Source organism: Lutra lutra, chromosome 9, assembly GCF_902655055.1.
Source record: "Lutra lutra chromosome 9, mLutLut1.2, whole genome shotgun sequence".
Taxonomy (NCBI): domain Eukaryota; kingdom Metazoa; phylum Chordata; class Mammalia; order Carnivora; family Mustelidae; genus Lutra; species Lutra lutra.
Window position 1 is genome coordinate 116,613,788 of NC_062286.1, and position 17,714 is coordinate 116,631,501.

Consider the following 17,714-nt stretch of genomic DNA (forward strand, 5'->3'; position numbering starts at 1 on the left):
GCAGTTGAATAACTCGCCCATGGTTCCACAGCTGGTAAGGAGGGAAGCAGGGTTGTCCCACTGAATATCGTAAAAGTATGCTGAGCCAAACATGGGACAGAGTCTCTGTCCCCACCAAACTCAGAGGCTAAAGGGCAAGCTGGGCTAGTCCACCACATAGGAAGTCAGGATACTTCCTAGAGGAAGTGATCCCTCAACTAAGACCTAGGGGTGTGCTAGGATGAAGTGAGGAGAAGGACAATCTGGGGAGAGGAAACACTGGCCAAGAGATAAGCCAGTGGGCACGAAGCCTGAAGAACTAGAAGTGGCCCGTGTGGCTGTAGTAGGGAACTCAGGGGTGTGCCATGAGTCAAGGGGTACGATCATCTCAACCCTCAAAGACTAAGGTTAAAAAAAGAGTCCCAGGGAGCAAACTGTATGAGGCAGTATAGCTGGGAAGATGGCAATGCACATGCCACCCCCAAGATCATGCAGGGCCTTGGCAAGCTCAAGGGCCCAAATTTTATCCCAAGATTCTACATCATACCTCAAAGACTGTGCAAGCCCCTCACTCATTGGTGCCCAAAGGCCATACAAGGGTTTCTGGAAATTTCTGCTGACTCATTGTAGGACCTCAGGCACCTCCATACCCTCTCCAGGTCTTAGTATCCCAACTGGTATTGAATGACCCAGTCCCAAAAGCACATCCCCACTCCATCAGCCTGGCATCCCATAAACAAAATGCTATTGACCAGTGAGATCCTGGCATTCCTGGAGTCCGATTCTGGGACTCTTGTGCACAGGCCATCCCATATTTGCTGAAGCCAGCCCACCACCATGGCACTTTGCCAAGCAGTCTCTGGGCAGGGGGTTGGGTTCTCCTGCTCCTCGTTCCTCCCAGATATAGGAGCTCCCCCAGGTTTTGGCCGGATGGTGGGGTGGGGGGGATCTGCTCAGATCCTCCTGGAGACAAAGGAGCTGACCTGCAAAGAGTTCCAGCGGGAGCCCCGCTCCCCCTCCCTTCCCCCCTCTCCCTTCCCAGTCCACGTGTCTCTATTGTCTGCTCCCCGCTTCAGGGAAAGACACAGCCTCGGATGTGTCAAAACCACCACCCCCCGGCAGCAGGGAAATTAATTACTGGACGATTTTCACTTCCTCTTGCAGCGCCTGCCTGAGCTAGGCACCGGAACAGGACCGAATGAGCGGGGCCGGCATCCGCATGGGGGACTTGCTGCCCCCACCAGTTCTGGGAGAAGAAAGTTGAACCCCAAACCCAATAGGGCGCTTCAGTGGGAGGTCAAGCTGGGGTAGGGGTGACGACTCCCTCTAGTTAAAACTGAGTGTCTACACTGGCCACTTCTGAATTGGGGGAAAGGGAGAGGACTGGAGGCAGGAGGGTCGCAGCTGGGGAGCTCACACTCTTTTCTTTGCATCCCCTTCCCTGTGTCCCCATGTGCCTGAACCCCACCAGACCACTCTCTGTCCTCTCCCCTCGGCTTCTCCCTCTATCTTACACTTTTCTTTCCCTTTCTTGGCATCCCTGAGGGGCTTTCTTTTTGTGTGTCTGGATCTCTCTCTTTCTCCCATGGGTGTGTGAGCGTGTGTTGCTACTTCTTTTCATCTCTGTTTTCCTATGTTTCTCTCTTGTGTCTTTTTGTCCTTATCTCGGTCTCTATTTCTACCTCTTTCAGTGTGTGTGTCTCTTTTTCTGTATGCCTCTTTCTGTCTTTCTCTGTGTATCTCCTCTCTCCCTCTCTCTCCCTCCTCCCCCCCCCCACTCCTCTTTCTCCGTCTCTCTATATCTCTGCGCCTTTCTCGCCCTCACTTTCTCCCCTCCTGCCTGCCCGCTGCTCCCTGCGCCTGGCCTGCCCCCACCGCTGCCGGTTCAGGGGAACGTGTGCGGAGCGATTGTCCTGGGGGACATTTGATGGATTAGAGCGCTGAACAGTTCCATTGCTAGGGGACCACCTGATCTCCTCCAGCCTGCGTCCCATATAAAGCCGGCAGCCGGAGTGCTGAGCACAGCTCCAGCGATCGCCCGTCTGCGCGCCGCCGCCGCCAAGCCCGAGCGGGAGCCCGAGCCAAAGCCGGGGCCGCCGCCACCGGTGCCGGCTCCGCGCTGCCGCCCGCCCGCCCGCCCGCCCGCTGGGAGCTGTCCAGTGCTGAAACCCCGCGCAGACAGCCAATCGCGCCCGGCTGGCCGCCTCCCCCCACCGGGGCCCCACGCAAGTGCCCCCGCCGAGCCCCCCGCCAGTCGCACCATGCCGCGCTCCTTCTTGGTAAAGAAGATCAAAGGGGACGGCTTCCAGTGCAGCGGGGTGCCGGCCCCCACCTACCACCCCTTGGAGACCGCCTACGTGCTGCCTGGCGCCCGGGGGCCGCCCGGGGACAACGGTGAGTAGGACCCGGCGGGGGGGTGGGGAGGAGAGGGAGGGGAGTTCGGGCCCTCCCCATCTCGGGCCACGAGGAGGGGTGCGCGCAGCAGGGAACCCCGGGAGGAGATTTCCCTGGCTGTGTGCGCCTCCCGGGCTTCCCGAGGGCCGGGCGGGCGGGGCAGGGGCTAGGTCCCTACAAAGGGAAAGTCGCAGGGTCGATCCATCCCACAGCCACGCGCCAGCCCGGACTTTGAAAGTTGTGGCCCTAGAACGGGGCTGGAGTGAGAGGTGTTGAGAGAATGGAAAGAGAGAGAGGCACCCACGAAGGGCTAATGCTGGGGGGCTAATGCACAAGGCAGTCTGAGGGTCCTCTCTCCCTGGTGGAGGGAAGGAGGCTGGCTGCCTGAGTGTACTGCCCTGGTGGGGAAGATAAGCAAGCCAGGACTACCAGTCCCTGGGGAGATAGGGCTGGCTCCTTGGGTGTAGCTGGGGGCACCCTCCTTCCCTTCAAGCCTGCTCCCCCTGGCGATGCCAGACAAGTGTACCCAGGCCCCCTCTCTCAGCAACTCTTTTGTTACCCTCAGCCACATGCCTGCCAAAGGCTGGGCCTGTCCTTGGGGCTGCAAGAAAGAGGGGATTTCTAGGTGTTCCCCTCAAGTGGCTCCTGATCCCCTGGGCTGAACTCCTTTCCCACTCCAGCTTCTCCACCCCCTCCAGAGCCAGCCCTGCTGTTCCTTGTAAGTCCCCCACCCCCAGCACACTCCATCTCTTCTCAGAGCAAGTTCCTGCAGGGACAAGGGTTTGAGGGACAAGATAGGTCATTCAGCCTCAGAGAGGGGTGATCTCTGAAGGGTGTGGAGAAGAATCAGAGACTGCCTGTGTAGACCCCATCCCCCATCAAGGGGATCACAAAAGGGTTCTCTTCTCATGGCCCATACCAGGCAGGTGTCTGGAAAAGAGGCATCCCTTTGGCAGTAAGAAATCTGACATCACATGTGGCATCAGCTTTTGGGTGTGTGTGGGGGAGAGGGGTGAGGGAGGAGAGGAGAGGGGAGGGGAGAAAAAGAAGAGAAGAAAGGGCTGGGGGGGGGTAGGTGAGGTGGTGAAGGCAGGGGCCAAGGAGGGTGGGAGTTTTCACCTTAGGGATTTCCAAGCACTTCACCCACATTCCATCACTCTATCAAGCCAGGTAGCAAGAAAGCGCTGGGCAAAGGGCTCTGTGACCTCATCAAGGTCAAAGAAATTAGGGAGTGATCAGGGATACAGCTATACTTCCTCAGCCTTGTGCCTCCCCCAGAGAACCAACCCCCTTTTTCCATTGCCTATATGTCCCCTTATTCTACTGTCCTCTTTTCTTGACCCCAGGGCCTCTTGGGGTCAAGGATAGAGGCCCAGGGATATGGCTGGGCTTGTATGAGTGCTGGCAAAACAGAGGGTAGACCTGGGACCATGCCAGGGCTGGGGAGTGCGTGTGCTAGGATCTGGGTAGCAACTGAAATGCCTGCAAGATGAGGATGTGGATCCCTTGGGGGACTGACACAAAGCCCCGGGCTCCCACCCCCTGGAGCCCCAGTGGTCCTGTCCCCAGGCCAGTTGAGGACACCCAGAGAAGCTTAGAGAATTTCTCTTGCACAGCCCAAACCACAAACTATTCCTCAGGAGGGTGACAGGAGCGCCTTGCTTTGAATTCAGTCTCAAAAAGCTTTGAAAGGAACCCTTGAGTGAATGGTGGGGTCAAGGCAAAAGTTGGGGCAAAGCTATCAGCAAGGGTGTTCCTGTGGGGGTTCCACCGGGTTCGACACCCTAGAACCTCCCCTGTCTTTGGCCCTTTCCCCCAAAGGGCTCTAGACCAGCTCCCTAGCCTCCAGAGAATCCTGAGGCTGTCGTGATAGTCTGATATCTGGCCTGGAACTCTGGGAGACTAGGTCTCTGACTCACTGTGTGACCTTAGGCAAGTGTCTTCCCTTCTCTGGTCCTCTGTCTCCCCAGCAGCAAAAGAGTTTGGATACTGAACTAAGTATCCTTCCAACTCTGACAAGCTCAGCTTTTGTGAAGGTCAACTGTGAGACAGGAGGCACTGGAGATGCCTGGATGAGGGTCTAATGGACTGCAGGGGGCCATTGTCAGGGTCTCTGTAGGATTCTGTTCGCCATCCAACGCCTGGCCGAGGGTGGCAGAGTTTCTGAGACCAGGTATTTCTTAGCTTCGTTCTCTGCAGGATGCCCCACAACAAGGACAGGCACCCTGGCCTAGCTGCTTTGGCAGTGCCTGAGGTAAAGGGCCTGTGCCAGAGACCGGGGATGACCCTTCAAGCCTGGGTATGGCTGGGAAACACAGGGTCCGCCTCATCCTGTTTTTAAGGGCCTCTCCTATCCCTGGGGTGTGGCTAGACTGGACAGTGAAGGCTCCCTCATTCCATGGGTGGACAGGGTGCTGGGGTTCCTCGGAGAGCCTGCCGGCTAGTGGCCCGTTGTCTCCGCTCTGCCGGAAATAACCTTGCTGAGCGTTTGAGGGAAGTGTGAAAAATTGCTGAGCCGACGTTTTTTCTCTCCCAGCGTGTGTAAGTGTGCTGGGTAAACAAGGAGAAAGAGAGGAGGGAGGGAGGTGAGGAGATGGAGGGAGGGAGGGAGGGGAAGGGAGGGGGAAGGGGGGAAGGGCCTGGGGCTGGAGATAGTTCCAGTTATTAGAAAGATCCTCTTACAAGCCATTCCTGCAGCAACGGCCACAGGGTCAGGATGAAGCTTGTGGGAGGGGAAGCTGGGGAGGGGTGTGGGAGGGGGCCTGTGAATGTGGAGGTCAGAAGAACCACAGGCTCCTAACTGATGGAAGATGCAGGGCCCCAAATAAAAGAGGTGTACTCCCAGTGCAGGGAATGCCTGGGAGTGCTGAGGATTCCTGGAGGACTCCTCCTACACACACACACACACACACACACACAGGGATGCTCTTCTTTGCCTCCCTACTCCCTCCCTTTTCAGCCTCTGAGGGCTGGGTAAAGGGTGCGGCAGGTGCATTGGGGCTCCAGGCTGCCCCCCACCAGCCCAAAGAACCCCGAAATAGGGAAGGGGAAGCCTCCCAAATGGAAAAAATCTCCAGGCCTTTCTGCATAGCTCCCCAAAGAAGGGAGACCAGATTTAATTCCACCATCCTGTCCAATACAATGCCTCATTTCTCCCCCTCCCGCTCCTCTTGCTCCTCCACTGTTGCTCCTCTTGCTCCTCCACTGTTTTCTGCCTCGGTGCAGCCTCCCCTGCCCCTCCTCTTCCCTGGGTGATGCTGAACACAGATTCAGTCTTGTGAGATGCCAACTCACATCCCCCTAACCCTCTCACACCCTCGTCCTCCAACTCCATCAAGCTCGCGGCTTTGCAGGCACTGAGCCCCCACCCTGGGGAGATGCTGGGCACTCTGAGCCATCCCAGAGCGGGCTGCTGCTTATCTATCTGCACAGCAGTAGTCTCCACGGACCCAAGCCGAAGACAGATTCACTCCCTCACACACTCACACCCTAACTCGGAACTCCAGCCGGGCTCCCGGTCCACCTTTCTCTGTATCCCCAGCCGAGTCCTGCCTCCATACTCCTTCAGAGTGCATCTGACCCAGGCAGATGAGGGATCAATGCCAATCCAATAACACAGTTGTCTGCCCTCCACAGCTACATTAAGCCTCCCCAGCAGGCCAGGGAAGTACTCCTACTCTTGCCCATGGGCTTATCTAGTTGACCACATTATACCAGCACCCACTTCCTCTCACTCCCTCTGATGGCGCCGGGGAGTCGCTCCAGGCCAGGCCTGGAAGCCTGGCTGAAAATCCCCAACACATCCACCCCACACCTCAGAAAGTCCATCTTGAGAGCAGGGATGCAAAAGGGCTGCCCCAATCCTTTGGCAGAGGGAGTCCAGAGAAGGCTGGGGAGGTGCCCAAGGACACACAGCAGGCCCATCTGGCTCTTCTTTAACTACCACTTCCCTGGCATCTCAGTCTTGGTCTAGGTCCATGATACAGGTTAGAGACATGTCAGAGGTCCAGGTTCAAAGTCCAGGTCCAATGTCTAGTCTAATGTCCAGGTCCAGATCTGAGATCCAAGCCTAACATCCATGTTCAACCTTAAGTCCAAGGTCTAGGTCCAAGGTCAATGTACAAGGTTATAGGTCCTATCCAATATTCAGAACAAATTCATGTCCAAGTTCAAGTTTCAATGTCTAAGATCAGGTCCAGGTCAATGCTCAGGTTCAGGGTCCAGGATTAAGCCCCAGGTTGAATTTCCAATCCAAGGTCATGTCCAGGTCCATTCTCGAGGCTTCCCAGGCTCAAGTCTTAGACCCACTATTAGTTTTCTCTGTGGCCTCGGACTAGTCTTCCCCTACTCCAGCCTCGGTTTCCCTTTCATGAACTCAAGCAGTTGAACTTGCTCTCAGCTCTGACCTTCTAGGGATCCAGAAATTTGACTTTCCTAAGAATTAGTCAGTGGGAGTATGGAATAACAGGGCCCATGTGGGATATAGAATCTGAGGCCCACAGCCTCCCTGAAAACCTGGGGTCACAAAGGGGACATGAAAGCCTGGAGCTGAGCATCCACTCTTCAAACAGTCTCAGTTTGTGGTTCCTGAGGGAGAGCAGAATACATCAAGTCCCTATGTCAGCAAAGCAATTTACATATCTCAAAGACCCCCTGTACCCCCTAATCTCCCCACACGCTGTGGGCAAAGGGCAGTGAGCACGGGGTGGGGGGTGTAAAACTATCTCCAACCTACAAAGGCAAATGAGGCCAGGGAGGCCCATCAATTGCACGAGGTCACAAGGGCATAAATGGTAGACCTAGTCACATCTCCCTGTTGAGCGCTTCATCTATACATTCTAGGGACACTCACAGCCTAGAGGTCCTCTGGGAGGCACAGTGAGAGAGATGGGGTCCCTACAGTCCCTGACCTCCCTCCCAGCTGTCTCTAGCTACCAGCCTTTGGTAGGAAGGGAGGTTGGAATAGGCCCTCTGATTGCACCTCTCTGGAGCAGAGAGGGTAGGGCAGAAAGTGGGAGGCTTGGAGAGCCTGCATGCATTGTGCAAGGGCCTGCTGAGATTCCCCCAAGGGAGCACGAGGCTGCTCCACCAGCCAGTGCTAGGCAATTCAAGACCCTTAGCCACCTACTCCTATCTCCACAACCTCTTGAAAAATCTTTCCTATTGATTCCTGCAGAGCTGTGGACCTCCCTGTGGGCCACAGGAATTGGGTCACAGTCAGGAAAAAACAGAATATGTGAGATTTCTGGAGGGGAGAAGGTGGGGAGGGACTCTGGAATCCTCTAGATACTCCCTGGGCCTGGGTCAGTGGGCATCAGCCCCACACCCTACAGCCGTGGTCACGTTGGGCCAGACCTCATTCTGTCCCCTGATCATCTGGACTCAGGGACCCCTCCCCAGTGGGCAGGTGTACCAGCTGCCAGGCCCTTGGAGAAGGTGGGTGTCATTTCTGGTCCAGTGCCCAGGGAACAGCTAACAAAGATGCTATAATAAGGGGAGGGGGAGGTACCAGCCCCTTTGCCCAGCTCTGTGAGCAGACAGGAGAAACTATTTTTATCCCGCTTTGCTGCTGACAGACCTGGCTTTCTGCTCAGCTGGCTGAAGCTGATTCTCGAGGCCCGAGGCCCTGGCACAGCAAGCAGCAGCTCTAAATATACCCGTGCAGCAGCCCCTCCAGCTCCCACCACCGAGCAGGGCTGGGCCCTCCTCAGGAAAGCGGGCCACCTGGAAAGCTGGCCCACCACCAGACCCCTCTCTTTTTCTGCCCATCTCAAGGCAGGGAAGTGGGATGGGGGCTGGAAATTCCCGGCAGGAAGTTTGGGACCCTAGGAATCTGGGAGAGACTAGGAAAAGGAGTCCAGGACTAAGAGGCAAAAGGCTGGCCTAGCTCTTACGAGAGCTTGTGACCAAAGAGCTTGCTTTGTGACCTGAGGTGGGTCAAGGCCCCTCTCTGGGCCTCAGCTTCCGCAGGGCACTGTAGGAAGTGACTATCAGGTTCCCTCAGACAGGAGCTAGTGTGCACAAAGCACTGAGCAGGGCACCTTGTATACAGTAAGTACTCAGTGTCAATCACTACTTGTACTACTTTTATTTGCAAAAATTTACGAGGGGCAGGAACATTTTCCCAAGCAGCTTCTCCATAGCCCCAGCCCCTCATCAACCCATCAGACACAGGCCAACTAGGTGATGTTATCTGAAGAAATCCACTCCCCTTTCCCACACCAACTGTAAACTTCCCACCACCAGCAGTCTCCATCCAGTTGGGGTATTTTGGAAAAAACACAGACTCTGGAGGGTTGTAAGCCTAACTCCTCTGCCAGTGACCTTGGGCAAACCTTCTCCTCTCTCTGGGCCCCCATGCCTCTGGGCATAACATACTGCCTGGCACAGGGGGAGGCTGACGGGAAGCAGTGGTAGGTAGCAGTGGTGGTATTTACTCAAGATGCCCCCTGCCCTCACCCCAAGGGGCCAGTCCGATGAGACTGTGTCTGTGGAGCACCCAGCACCTTAATCTCCATGAAATTCTCTTCCCACCACTCCTTTGAGTGCAGGATTTTTAATTTTTTAATCAATTCTGGACTTTCCATCTAAAGTATTAAGACTCGTAGGCAGAGAACACCAAAAGTCATTCTCAGGTGACACGTGTGTGATATTGCTGTATCTCCAAAGTGTCCCTCCAAGTGGCAGGGGTGGCTCTGGTCCCTATCCCTCAAATAGGGGATTTGAGCCCAGAGAGGCTGTGTGACTTGCTCAAGGTCACACAGCTAGGATATGGGTAAAAGAGCCAGGATGACTGTGTCCCTGGTCTTCTCTCTGGGTCCCTGGCCATTCCTGCCTCTATTGTGACCCAAACAGGAGAGCCCTGTCTCACCCTGTCAGGTGGAGGACAGGCAGCTCATCCATTTCCAGTCACCTGTGGAGCAGAGGAAAGCACCCAAAACCCATCTGGGTTCCATGCAGTTAGAGCACAACTTAGGAGTGTCCTGAAGGGGTCTCCAGGGTTGAGGACCAGAGAGGTGAGGTGCTTTGCCCAAGGTCCCAGAGCAGCCTGAGACACCCGTGTGTGTCTCCTTCTACTCCTGGTAGATTAGAAGGATATCACCAGAAATGCAGGGATGATAATGATGACAATAATAAAAGCAGCTTGAGAGGCTATTGTGTGCCAAGCATTGTACTAAGCACTTTATATGCATTAACTCATTTAATGCTATTATATGCTATTATATGCTCCCTTACACATATGTGGCACAAAAAGGTTAAATAACTTGCCAAGGTCACATAGACAGGGAGAAGTCTAGGCTGATCTGAGGAGGATGAGGTAGAGTTGAGGGGGAGTTGAGGGTGTTCGTGGAGGACAGGAAAATGGACATCCCTGAGGATCTATTCAGCCATGGGGCAGAGTGAGCCTTTAAAGCATACCAGTCAACCTTCTTCCTATACAGACCAAATCCAGAGAAGTTAAGTAACCTGGCCAAGGTCACAAAGCAAGTTAGAACCACCTAGTCCTAATGTGACCATGCAAACTCTCATAGAACCCCCAATCCACCCCACCCCACAACCCATGCTGAGCTCTACAGATGCGGGGAATCAGGTCTGTCCTGCAATGCCCGGCCTGAAGCCAGTTATGCATCCATCCCTAGGCAGAGGACCAGCCTTTGTTTGAGGAACCCCTATTTCTATGTAAAGAGCCCCCCAGCGACAGGAGTACGGTGCTGCAGTGCTGCAGGCTGCCACCAGAGGGCACCACGGGCAGGAAGCCCAATTTGGGTGAGGACTTGCCTGGTTCACTGAACTCCTCCGAATACCCCACCAGAAGTTTCCTCACCCTGAACAGGATGTAAAAATTACACATCCTGAGGAAACAGAGGCCCAGAGAAGAACATCAAGATGTGTCTTGGCAGGTGCCAAGAAAACTGCAGCACAGAAACCCAGCTGGGAAGGTTATTATTATTACTAATAATAACAGCACACATGGATCAGGGGTTTGCAATGTGCCCAGCACTGGGGTGGGATCCTGGCTCTAAGTTACTTGCTGGGCATGTTACTTAATTACCTTGTATCTAAATTTCCTGATCTGTAACATGGTGCCAACTGGAGTCATGAGGATGGAATGCATTCGTGCATATAAAGCCCTCAAACAGCATCTGACATGTTAAGTGTTCTAAGATGTTCATCATTATTTCTTCATTTTTCACTCACTGTTTGTTTACTCATGGACTCCTTACTACAACTGTATGCATGCTTACATTATCCCCCATTTTAGAGCTGGGGCAAGAGAGGCACAGAGAGGTCAAGCAGTTTGTCTAAGGTCACACAGCTGGGCACCGTAAAGTTGGAACTCCATTCAGGCAGCCTGGTACCAAGGTGGTGCTCTCAACTAGTATGCCATCCTTATTTCATAACAGAACATGCAAGGCGCTGGTCACAAGATCAGCGATCCCCTGCAAATGGATCCTGTACTATCTATCCCCTGAGGCACAGAGAAGGGCATGACTTGCTCAAGGTCACCCAGAATCTCTGCGGGGAATCAAGCTGTCCCAAGAACAGCCAGACAGAATGGCTTGCAGCAGATCCTGCTGGGCTGGGGAGTAAGGCTGGCCTGGCAAATCTTTATCACCATTTATCACCCATTTCACAAATAACTTACGTTGTGCCCACAAGATGGGGCACCAGGGATAGGAGGTGAACCACCCAGCTGTAGCCCCTGCCTCGGGGACCTCTGGGGGTGTGGAAAACAAGGGGAGCAGGGCAGTAGATCCCAATCCTGGCTCCATCCCTTGAACAAGTACCATCACCTGTCCATGCTTCCATTTATGTGTCACAGAGGTGGTTTTGTGACATTTGGTCAAGCAAGGGGAGTGAAGCGCTTAGCACAGGGTCCGGCACGCAGTAAGTGCTCAGTAAATATTAGCTATTGTCATCATTATTCCCGTTACAGTGGAAATATAGGAGAGAGGAGGTCTGGGAGTGTCTTAAGGTATTTAACTTAGTCTGAAACAATAATCTCTCTGAATGTTTTGGGGCATGAGTGCGAAGCCTGATTCCTGGACTGGGAGGTGGGGGAACCTCCAGACCAAAGGCAGACAGGAGGAGGGTTGGGTGCTGAGAGGCTGGGCAACCTTCCCTCCCCAATTAAAAAAACTGCCAGCACCACTGCCTTCTCTGCAACCAGAGCCCCTCCCTACTGAGTCATCCACCCCCACAATCCCAAACCACTTCTGTGTGCAGCGGGTCCTGTGCCAACATCTGAAAGGAAAGAAGAAAAAAATAAGGGGCCTAACCTTGTCTTCAGGGTTGGGGGACAGTCTGCACAGACTTTACTCTATTACCATCCCAGATCCCAGAGGAGAGGAAAAGGTACAGAGGCTGAATGAGGCAGGATGTTTCAAGGAAGGAAGGCTCTGAATCCAGTTCCCAGCTTACAAAGTCCTCTTCCACCTGCTTTCTTGAGTTGGGGATGTTGAAGGTGAAATGTGGGGAGAGCAGGTCTCAAGGTCAGAAGGAGAGGGTCAAATGTCCTACTTTGCCCAGCTTTCCCCAGCTTGAAACCTCAGAAAGGGGCCTAACCTTCACTGTCCTCCTGGAACCGAAAGACAATGGACACACAACCTTGGTGCCAGGTTGAGAAGTTTGTGCCTATCTGCCAGAAATTCTCCTGGGAGCCCAGACCCCAGGGTCCCCTTGGGAGGGTGCTAGGTACCAGGCTAGGTCTTGAGGGGAGAGACAAATCAAGGTGGCCCCTGCAGTTGGGAAGCCTCTGTGGAACCCCCTGGGAGAGCCTCAGTCTGTCTACCCACCAATCACACAAACCCAATTAGACAGGATTTCTGGTCCGATTATGAAGAGGAGGGAGGAAGAGGGGGAGGTGAATTCTCACAGGGAGACTCCAGAATGCTTCTAGTGGAGCTGGGAGCAAAACAGGCTTGGGAGCAAGGACAAGGAAGTCCCTTTCCTGGACCACCTATAACATGCCCCACACTTGACCTCTTAAATCCTCTAGCATCCCTGGGAGGTGGGTCTATCAAGATGTTTAATTCATTTAATTCATTCTACTTATTGCATACCTTTTTTAAGCCGGGCACATGCTGGGCACACAGAGTCAGCCCTTGGAAGCTCATAGTCGGGTGGGAGAGGCAGACAATTAAATAATCTTCAGTGAAGTCACTTTTTGAAGCAAGCAAAAAGTGTAATTATAATAGCTAACATTTATATAGCAATTGCTGTGTGCTCCCTCCCTCCCTCTCTTTCCTGATTTCCTTACCCAGAAAATGGGGATGATAACAATACCAACTTTGCAGGGTCTAATAAGGGTTGAATGAGTTAACACACATAAACCAGAGGCAGAGCCTGGTGCACGCTTAACACACACTTCTTTTCATCACTTAACACAAAGACTCTGTGAGGCAGTGTCCAAATATATGCTCCATTTTGTAGATGAAAAAACAGATTCAGAGAAGTTATGGCAAGCACCAAAACAGCAGAATGTTGTTAGAATAAAGACAGCACGGCCTTTGGTGTCAACCTGCTAAGGCCTGCATCTTGGCTCCATCACTTACTAGCTGCGAATTTACAGACTCTTTTTGTCTTTATCTGTAAAGTGGGTGTAATACCAGTAAGAGTTTCACTGCGTGGTTGTGAACACTTCAGAAAATAGTGAGCGCACAGCCAGTAGAACCGTGGGAGCACCGTGCTCCGAGAGGGTGGTGCAGGGGTTGTTTCCATCGTGGCCCATAGAGAAGGAATCTGAACCCAGGCAGGGGGAAGGTGCACGGCGGGGACCACTGTCTTACCGGCAGCCAGTGTCTCCCAAGCGCGAGCAAGGGGACGCCATGATGGGAGGGCGCGCGGAGTGACTGGCCCTCTGCGGCGCCTCACCTTCGTCCTCGCTCCCTTCCCTCCCCTGCAGGTTATGCCCCGCACTGCCTGCCCCCCAGCAGCTACGATGCGGACCAGAAGCCGGGCCTGGAGCTGGCGCCGGCCGAGCCCGCCTACCCGCCGGCGGCGTCGGAGGAGTACAGCGACCCCGAGAGCCCGCAGTCCAGCCTGTCCGCGCGCTACTTCCGCGGGGAGGCGGCCGTGACCGACAGCTACTCCATGGACGCCTTCTTCATTTCCGACGGGCGCTCGCGGCGGCGGCGCGGCGGGGGCGGCGGCGGGGACGCGGGCGGCGCGGGGGACGCCGGGAGCGCCGGGGGACGCGCGGGGCGCGCGGGGGCGCCGGCGGGAGGCGGGCACCGGCACGCGTGCGCCGAGTGCGGCAAGACGTACGCCACGTCGTCGAACCTGAGCCGCCACAAGCAGACGCACCGCAGCCTGGACAGCCAGCTGGCGCGCAAGTGCCCGACGTGCGGCAAGGCCTACGTGTCCATGCCCGCGCTGGCCATGCACGTGCTCACGCACAACCTGCGCCACAAGTGCGGCGTCTGCGGCAAGGCCTTCTCGCGTCCCTGGCTGCTGCAGGGCCACATGCGCTCGCACACGGGCGAGAAGCCGTTCGGCTGCGCGCACTGCGGCAAGGCCTTCGCCGACCGCTCCAACCTGCGCGCGCACATGCAGACGCACTCGGCCTTCAAGCACTACCGCTGCCGCCAGTGCGACAAGAGCTTCGCGCTCAAGTCCTACCTCCACAAGCACTGCGAGGCCGCCTGTGTCAAGGGGGCCGAGCCGCCCCCGCCGCCCCCCGCCGGCGCCGCCAGCTGAGCCGCCCGCTGCCCTCGGGCCCCCACCTCCATCTCCGTCCTCTAAGCGCCCCAGCAGCGTTTCCCTGCCCACGCCCCTGGGAGGGTGGGGGGAACAACCCTCCCCCACCCCCCCATACCCACTCCCAGCCCAGAACCTTCCTCTCCCGCCCCCCAGACCCACCACTCACATCCCGCACTGGCTCCCCGCGCCCCCCCACCCCCGCGCCCTCACCCCGACCACATGACCACATCGTCCTTTCCGATCCCCAGACCCGGACCTTGACACCCCTGTACCCGCCCTCAAGGCTCCCAACTCAGGCACAAGGTCCGCACCTCTCCCGGGCCCCAGAGCCGGAATGTTCGCCCTCTCCCAGACCCCGCACCTCTCCCCTATCAACTTTCAGACCTTTCCTCTCGATTCTCAGCTGAGTCTCTCCTACTATTCCTCTATCGGAACCCCAGTCTAAAGCCCAAACCTACCTTTGACTCTGTCCTGGTTTCCCCATCCACGCGGTACACAGGCCCTGCAGCTCCCAGGCCACATTCCAACCCCAGACCCCCCTTCGGCCTCTGCTGAGTCTTGCTGTATGTGTGCCCATCTAGGGACTGAATCCCTCTTTGGAGTCCCCCAGTCTGTCCCTGATCCCCTCTGTAACCCGGCCTTAGGTCCAGTCATTCACATCCCCCTACACTACGCTCACATGTATTTCCCACTCTCTTCAGTCCTGGGGCCTTCTCAACCACTCCCACCCCCTATTCTCTCCAGACCCCTTCATCCCTCCAGTAACTCACACCCCTTTGAGTTCACCTGACCTGGGGCAGACTTGAGGGGCAGTTCAGGCCCTGCCCCCTAATGTAGTCCTCCTCTCACCCCAGGACAGCCCCTCCCTGGGCTTCCAGCCTCCAGCTGCCCTCTCCCCAGATTCTCTGAGCACTTTCCCCCACCCCCAGGACTACAGGTACCCCTCCTTATTTGTTGGGGGGGGGAGTCTGGGGCACCTCACAAATGCCCTTCCCCCTGTCTGGCTGGGCCTCTCCGGTTATTTATTTATTTATTTATTATTTATCTATTTATTATTATATTTAATCTCTTGGCCTCACCCAGGGATGGTCTGGCTTCCCCAGCTGGACTGGGAGGTCAGGAAGCCAGGCAAGGAGAGGGACAGCAAAGGCCATAGAAGGCTGTCCCCCCCCACACACACACACACCCTATCTGGGGAGTGAGGGAGGAGCCTCACCCTCATCAGAGCCTGAACTCTCTGGGGAAGGGGGCATGAGAATGGGAGGGATAGCCTGCTGACCCTACACTTGGGGGGTGAGCTGTATGAGGAGGTCCAGTCATGGGGCAGGTCCCCGCCCTCCTGAGCCTTCCACTCCCACTCCAGGGAGACCGCAGAGAGGAACCTCCTCAATTCGTTTCCTATTTATTCCTCTTCTTGAGGGACCCCAGGTTCCAGGGACCGACTGAGCCCCGGACCCCACTGGGGCCTCCGGCCCACTCCGCTCCCTCCCGGGAGGAGCGCTCCCTCCCGGCCATGTCTATGCAACTCTCCCGGGCAGAGGGGCCGGGGCTGCCAGCCGCCCCACGTTGGCCGCCACTACCTCCCCCGCCGCGCTTTTGCATGCCCGGGCGAGGACCGAAGCACACACCTCCACGCTCACAGGCCCTGGCCCCCTCTGCTTTAACTAAGCACACGCCTCTGCCCCATCACTAGGCGCCCAGCTCTGGGGGCAGGAGTCCTGGACTCTCCTACCTTCCCTCTCTCCCCTCAGCCACAAAGGAGGGTGGAGACTGGAGGGGCCGCTGGAGCAGGGGCACTTCTCTAGGGCTTCTCAAAGCTCCAGGCCACCTGGGGAAGGGAGGCAGCAGGGATGTGGGGAAGGGAGATGGGTCGCAGAAGCAATTACGGAGGGTGTTGACCCTGTAAATAGGAACTTCCGACAGCAATAATTTTCCATGCATGCTAAGCCTTTTGGCCATATTTTGTATGAGCGCTTGGCGCTCCCCCTCCCTCCTCCTCCCCCATGTCGCACCCCAGACCCCTGTCCCTTCCTCACCTCCAGCAGTATTACTTGTAACGCAATTCAGGGATATTAAAGGGACTTTGGCCACTCACCAGTGCCTCTAGACCTTGTCATTGGGGAGGAGTGTGGGCAGGGGTGGCATCTGAGAGGTAGCTGGATTTTTTTTTCTTTTTTCCTTTTTACATTTTTTAAACATATTAATCCTGTTTGTTTGTTTTCTATTAATCTTGTTGATTGCAGCTAGGTTTTTTTTCCACTCCATTTCCCTCCCTCTAGCCTGAATGCCCTGTAGCTGCCCCCCCCAACCCCCGCAGTGGGGAGGGGGTGGGGAGGGTAGGAAGAGGGTGTCCTTTGACATCCACAGACTCCCAGGCATTCCTCAGTCCTAAATATTCCTCAAATACTGGCGTTGCAAACTCAAAGATTTCAAGAACCAGATTAATAGTATGAATGAAACAGTTTCCTTTCATTAAGGACTGTTGGAAACTGTGACTAACAGGAGAGACTGTGTCTCACCTTAAAGAATTCAAGTTAACTCTACCTGCCAAACGAATATAACAGTGAGCTAGACTTGTCTCTTGACAGTCAGTTTACAACCCCTATTTCTTCCCCCACTTCATCCTCTGCTGCTCCGGCTGAGTCTCTGGCCGGCCCTTTTGGTCACACCTGAGCAAGTACATGCATGCCAAAAGGTCAACTTTGGCTCAGCAGGCAAAGTTGTCCCAAAACAGTAAACTGTCCCTAGAGCCAGTGAATGGCTTGTCTTCAAAAGTGTCCACGAGGATGCTGAACAGCCAATCCATCCTCCTTGCCAGCTGCCTTGGTGTTCTTTCAAAATACACATAGGTCCTTGCCTTACTAAAAATCTCACTGGGGACCATCACAGCATGCTACTCAACTGCATTCCCCGGCCTGGACCCATGGAGAGGTGAGGCCCATGTGCTCTGGGGACTGGATGTCAGGCGAGGGGGCTGGAACTCCATCTCCCCTGGGGCCACCTTTTGGGATTCCTCCTTTTGTGGGCCATACACTCAACTTTAAGACCCTCAGCCTGGTGCCCGTCTGCCTCTCCGTTCGCACACCCCTGGACAGGTGGCTATAATCTGAGCAATGTGCTTTGCGACTGCAGCAATGAGAGTGATTTGGGCCCCTGCCAGATCTCCAGTGGGGCCCTGAGGGGCCCCGGCATGTGTTGCCTTCCTTTGCCAGTCACACACTGTCGTCTATGGCTACACACTGCTTCTGACCCAAAGTTGCATCACTTACGTCTGCTTCAGATCCGAAGGGCAGAGCCCACTCTAGACCCACATTTTATAAACATCTCATTCCCTATATTAAATCCCCTTAAAGCAGAAAGTGTTTGACACAGGGAACTGGCTGCTGAAATATTTGCTGAAAGGACTGAAGGGGAGAGCCCTCCACTAGACCCCTAGAACATCCCCCACAGAACTGGCCCACCAGGGGAGCTGCCGCCTCTTCCAAAACCAGACACTGGCATCCGGCAGCTCATGGAACTACCGAGCTCAAGAACATAGCACTATCGGTGGGACCCAAGGATCAGGAGGCCCCCACCACTGCCATTCTTTTTTTTTTTTTTAAGGTTTTATTCATTTAACACAGAGATAAAGAATACAA

At 55.3% G+C, this 17,714-nt stretch overlaps 1 protein-coding gene across 1 annotated transcript; it reads left to right on the top strand.

The window, feature by feature from the left end:
- Nucleotides 1-2,099: 2,099 nt before the first annotated feature.
- On the top strand, nt 2,100-16,159 carry SCRT2 (scratch family transcriptional repressor 2). The gene is made up of 2 exons (XM_047746101.1): nt 2,100-2,373; nt 13,280-16,159. The coding sequence occupies exons 1-2, from the start codon at nt 2,241-2,243 to the stop codon at nt 14,071-14,073; spliced, it is 927 nt and encodes a 308-aa protein (XP_047602057.1). The 5' UTR covers nt 2,100-2,240; the 3' UTR covers nt 14,074-16,159.
- Nucleotides 16,160-17,714: the final 1,555 nt, after the last annotated feature.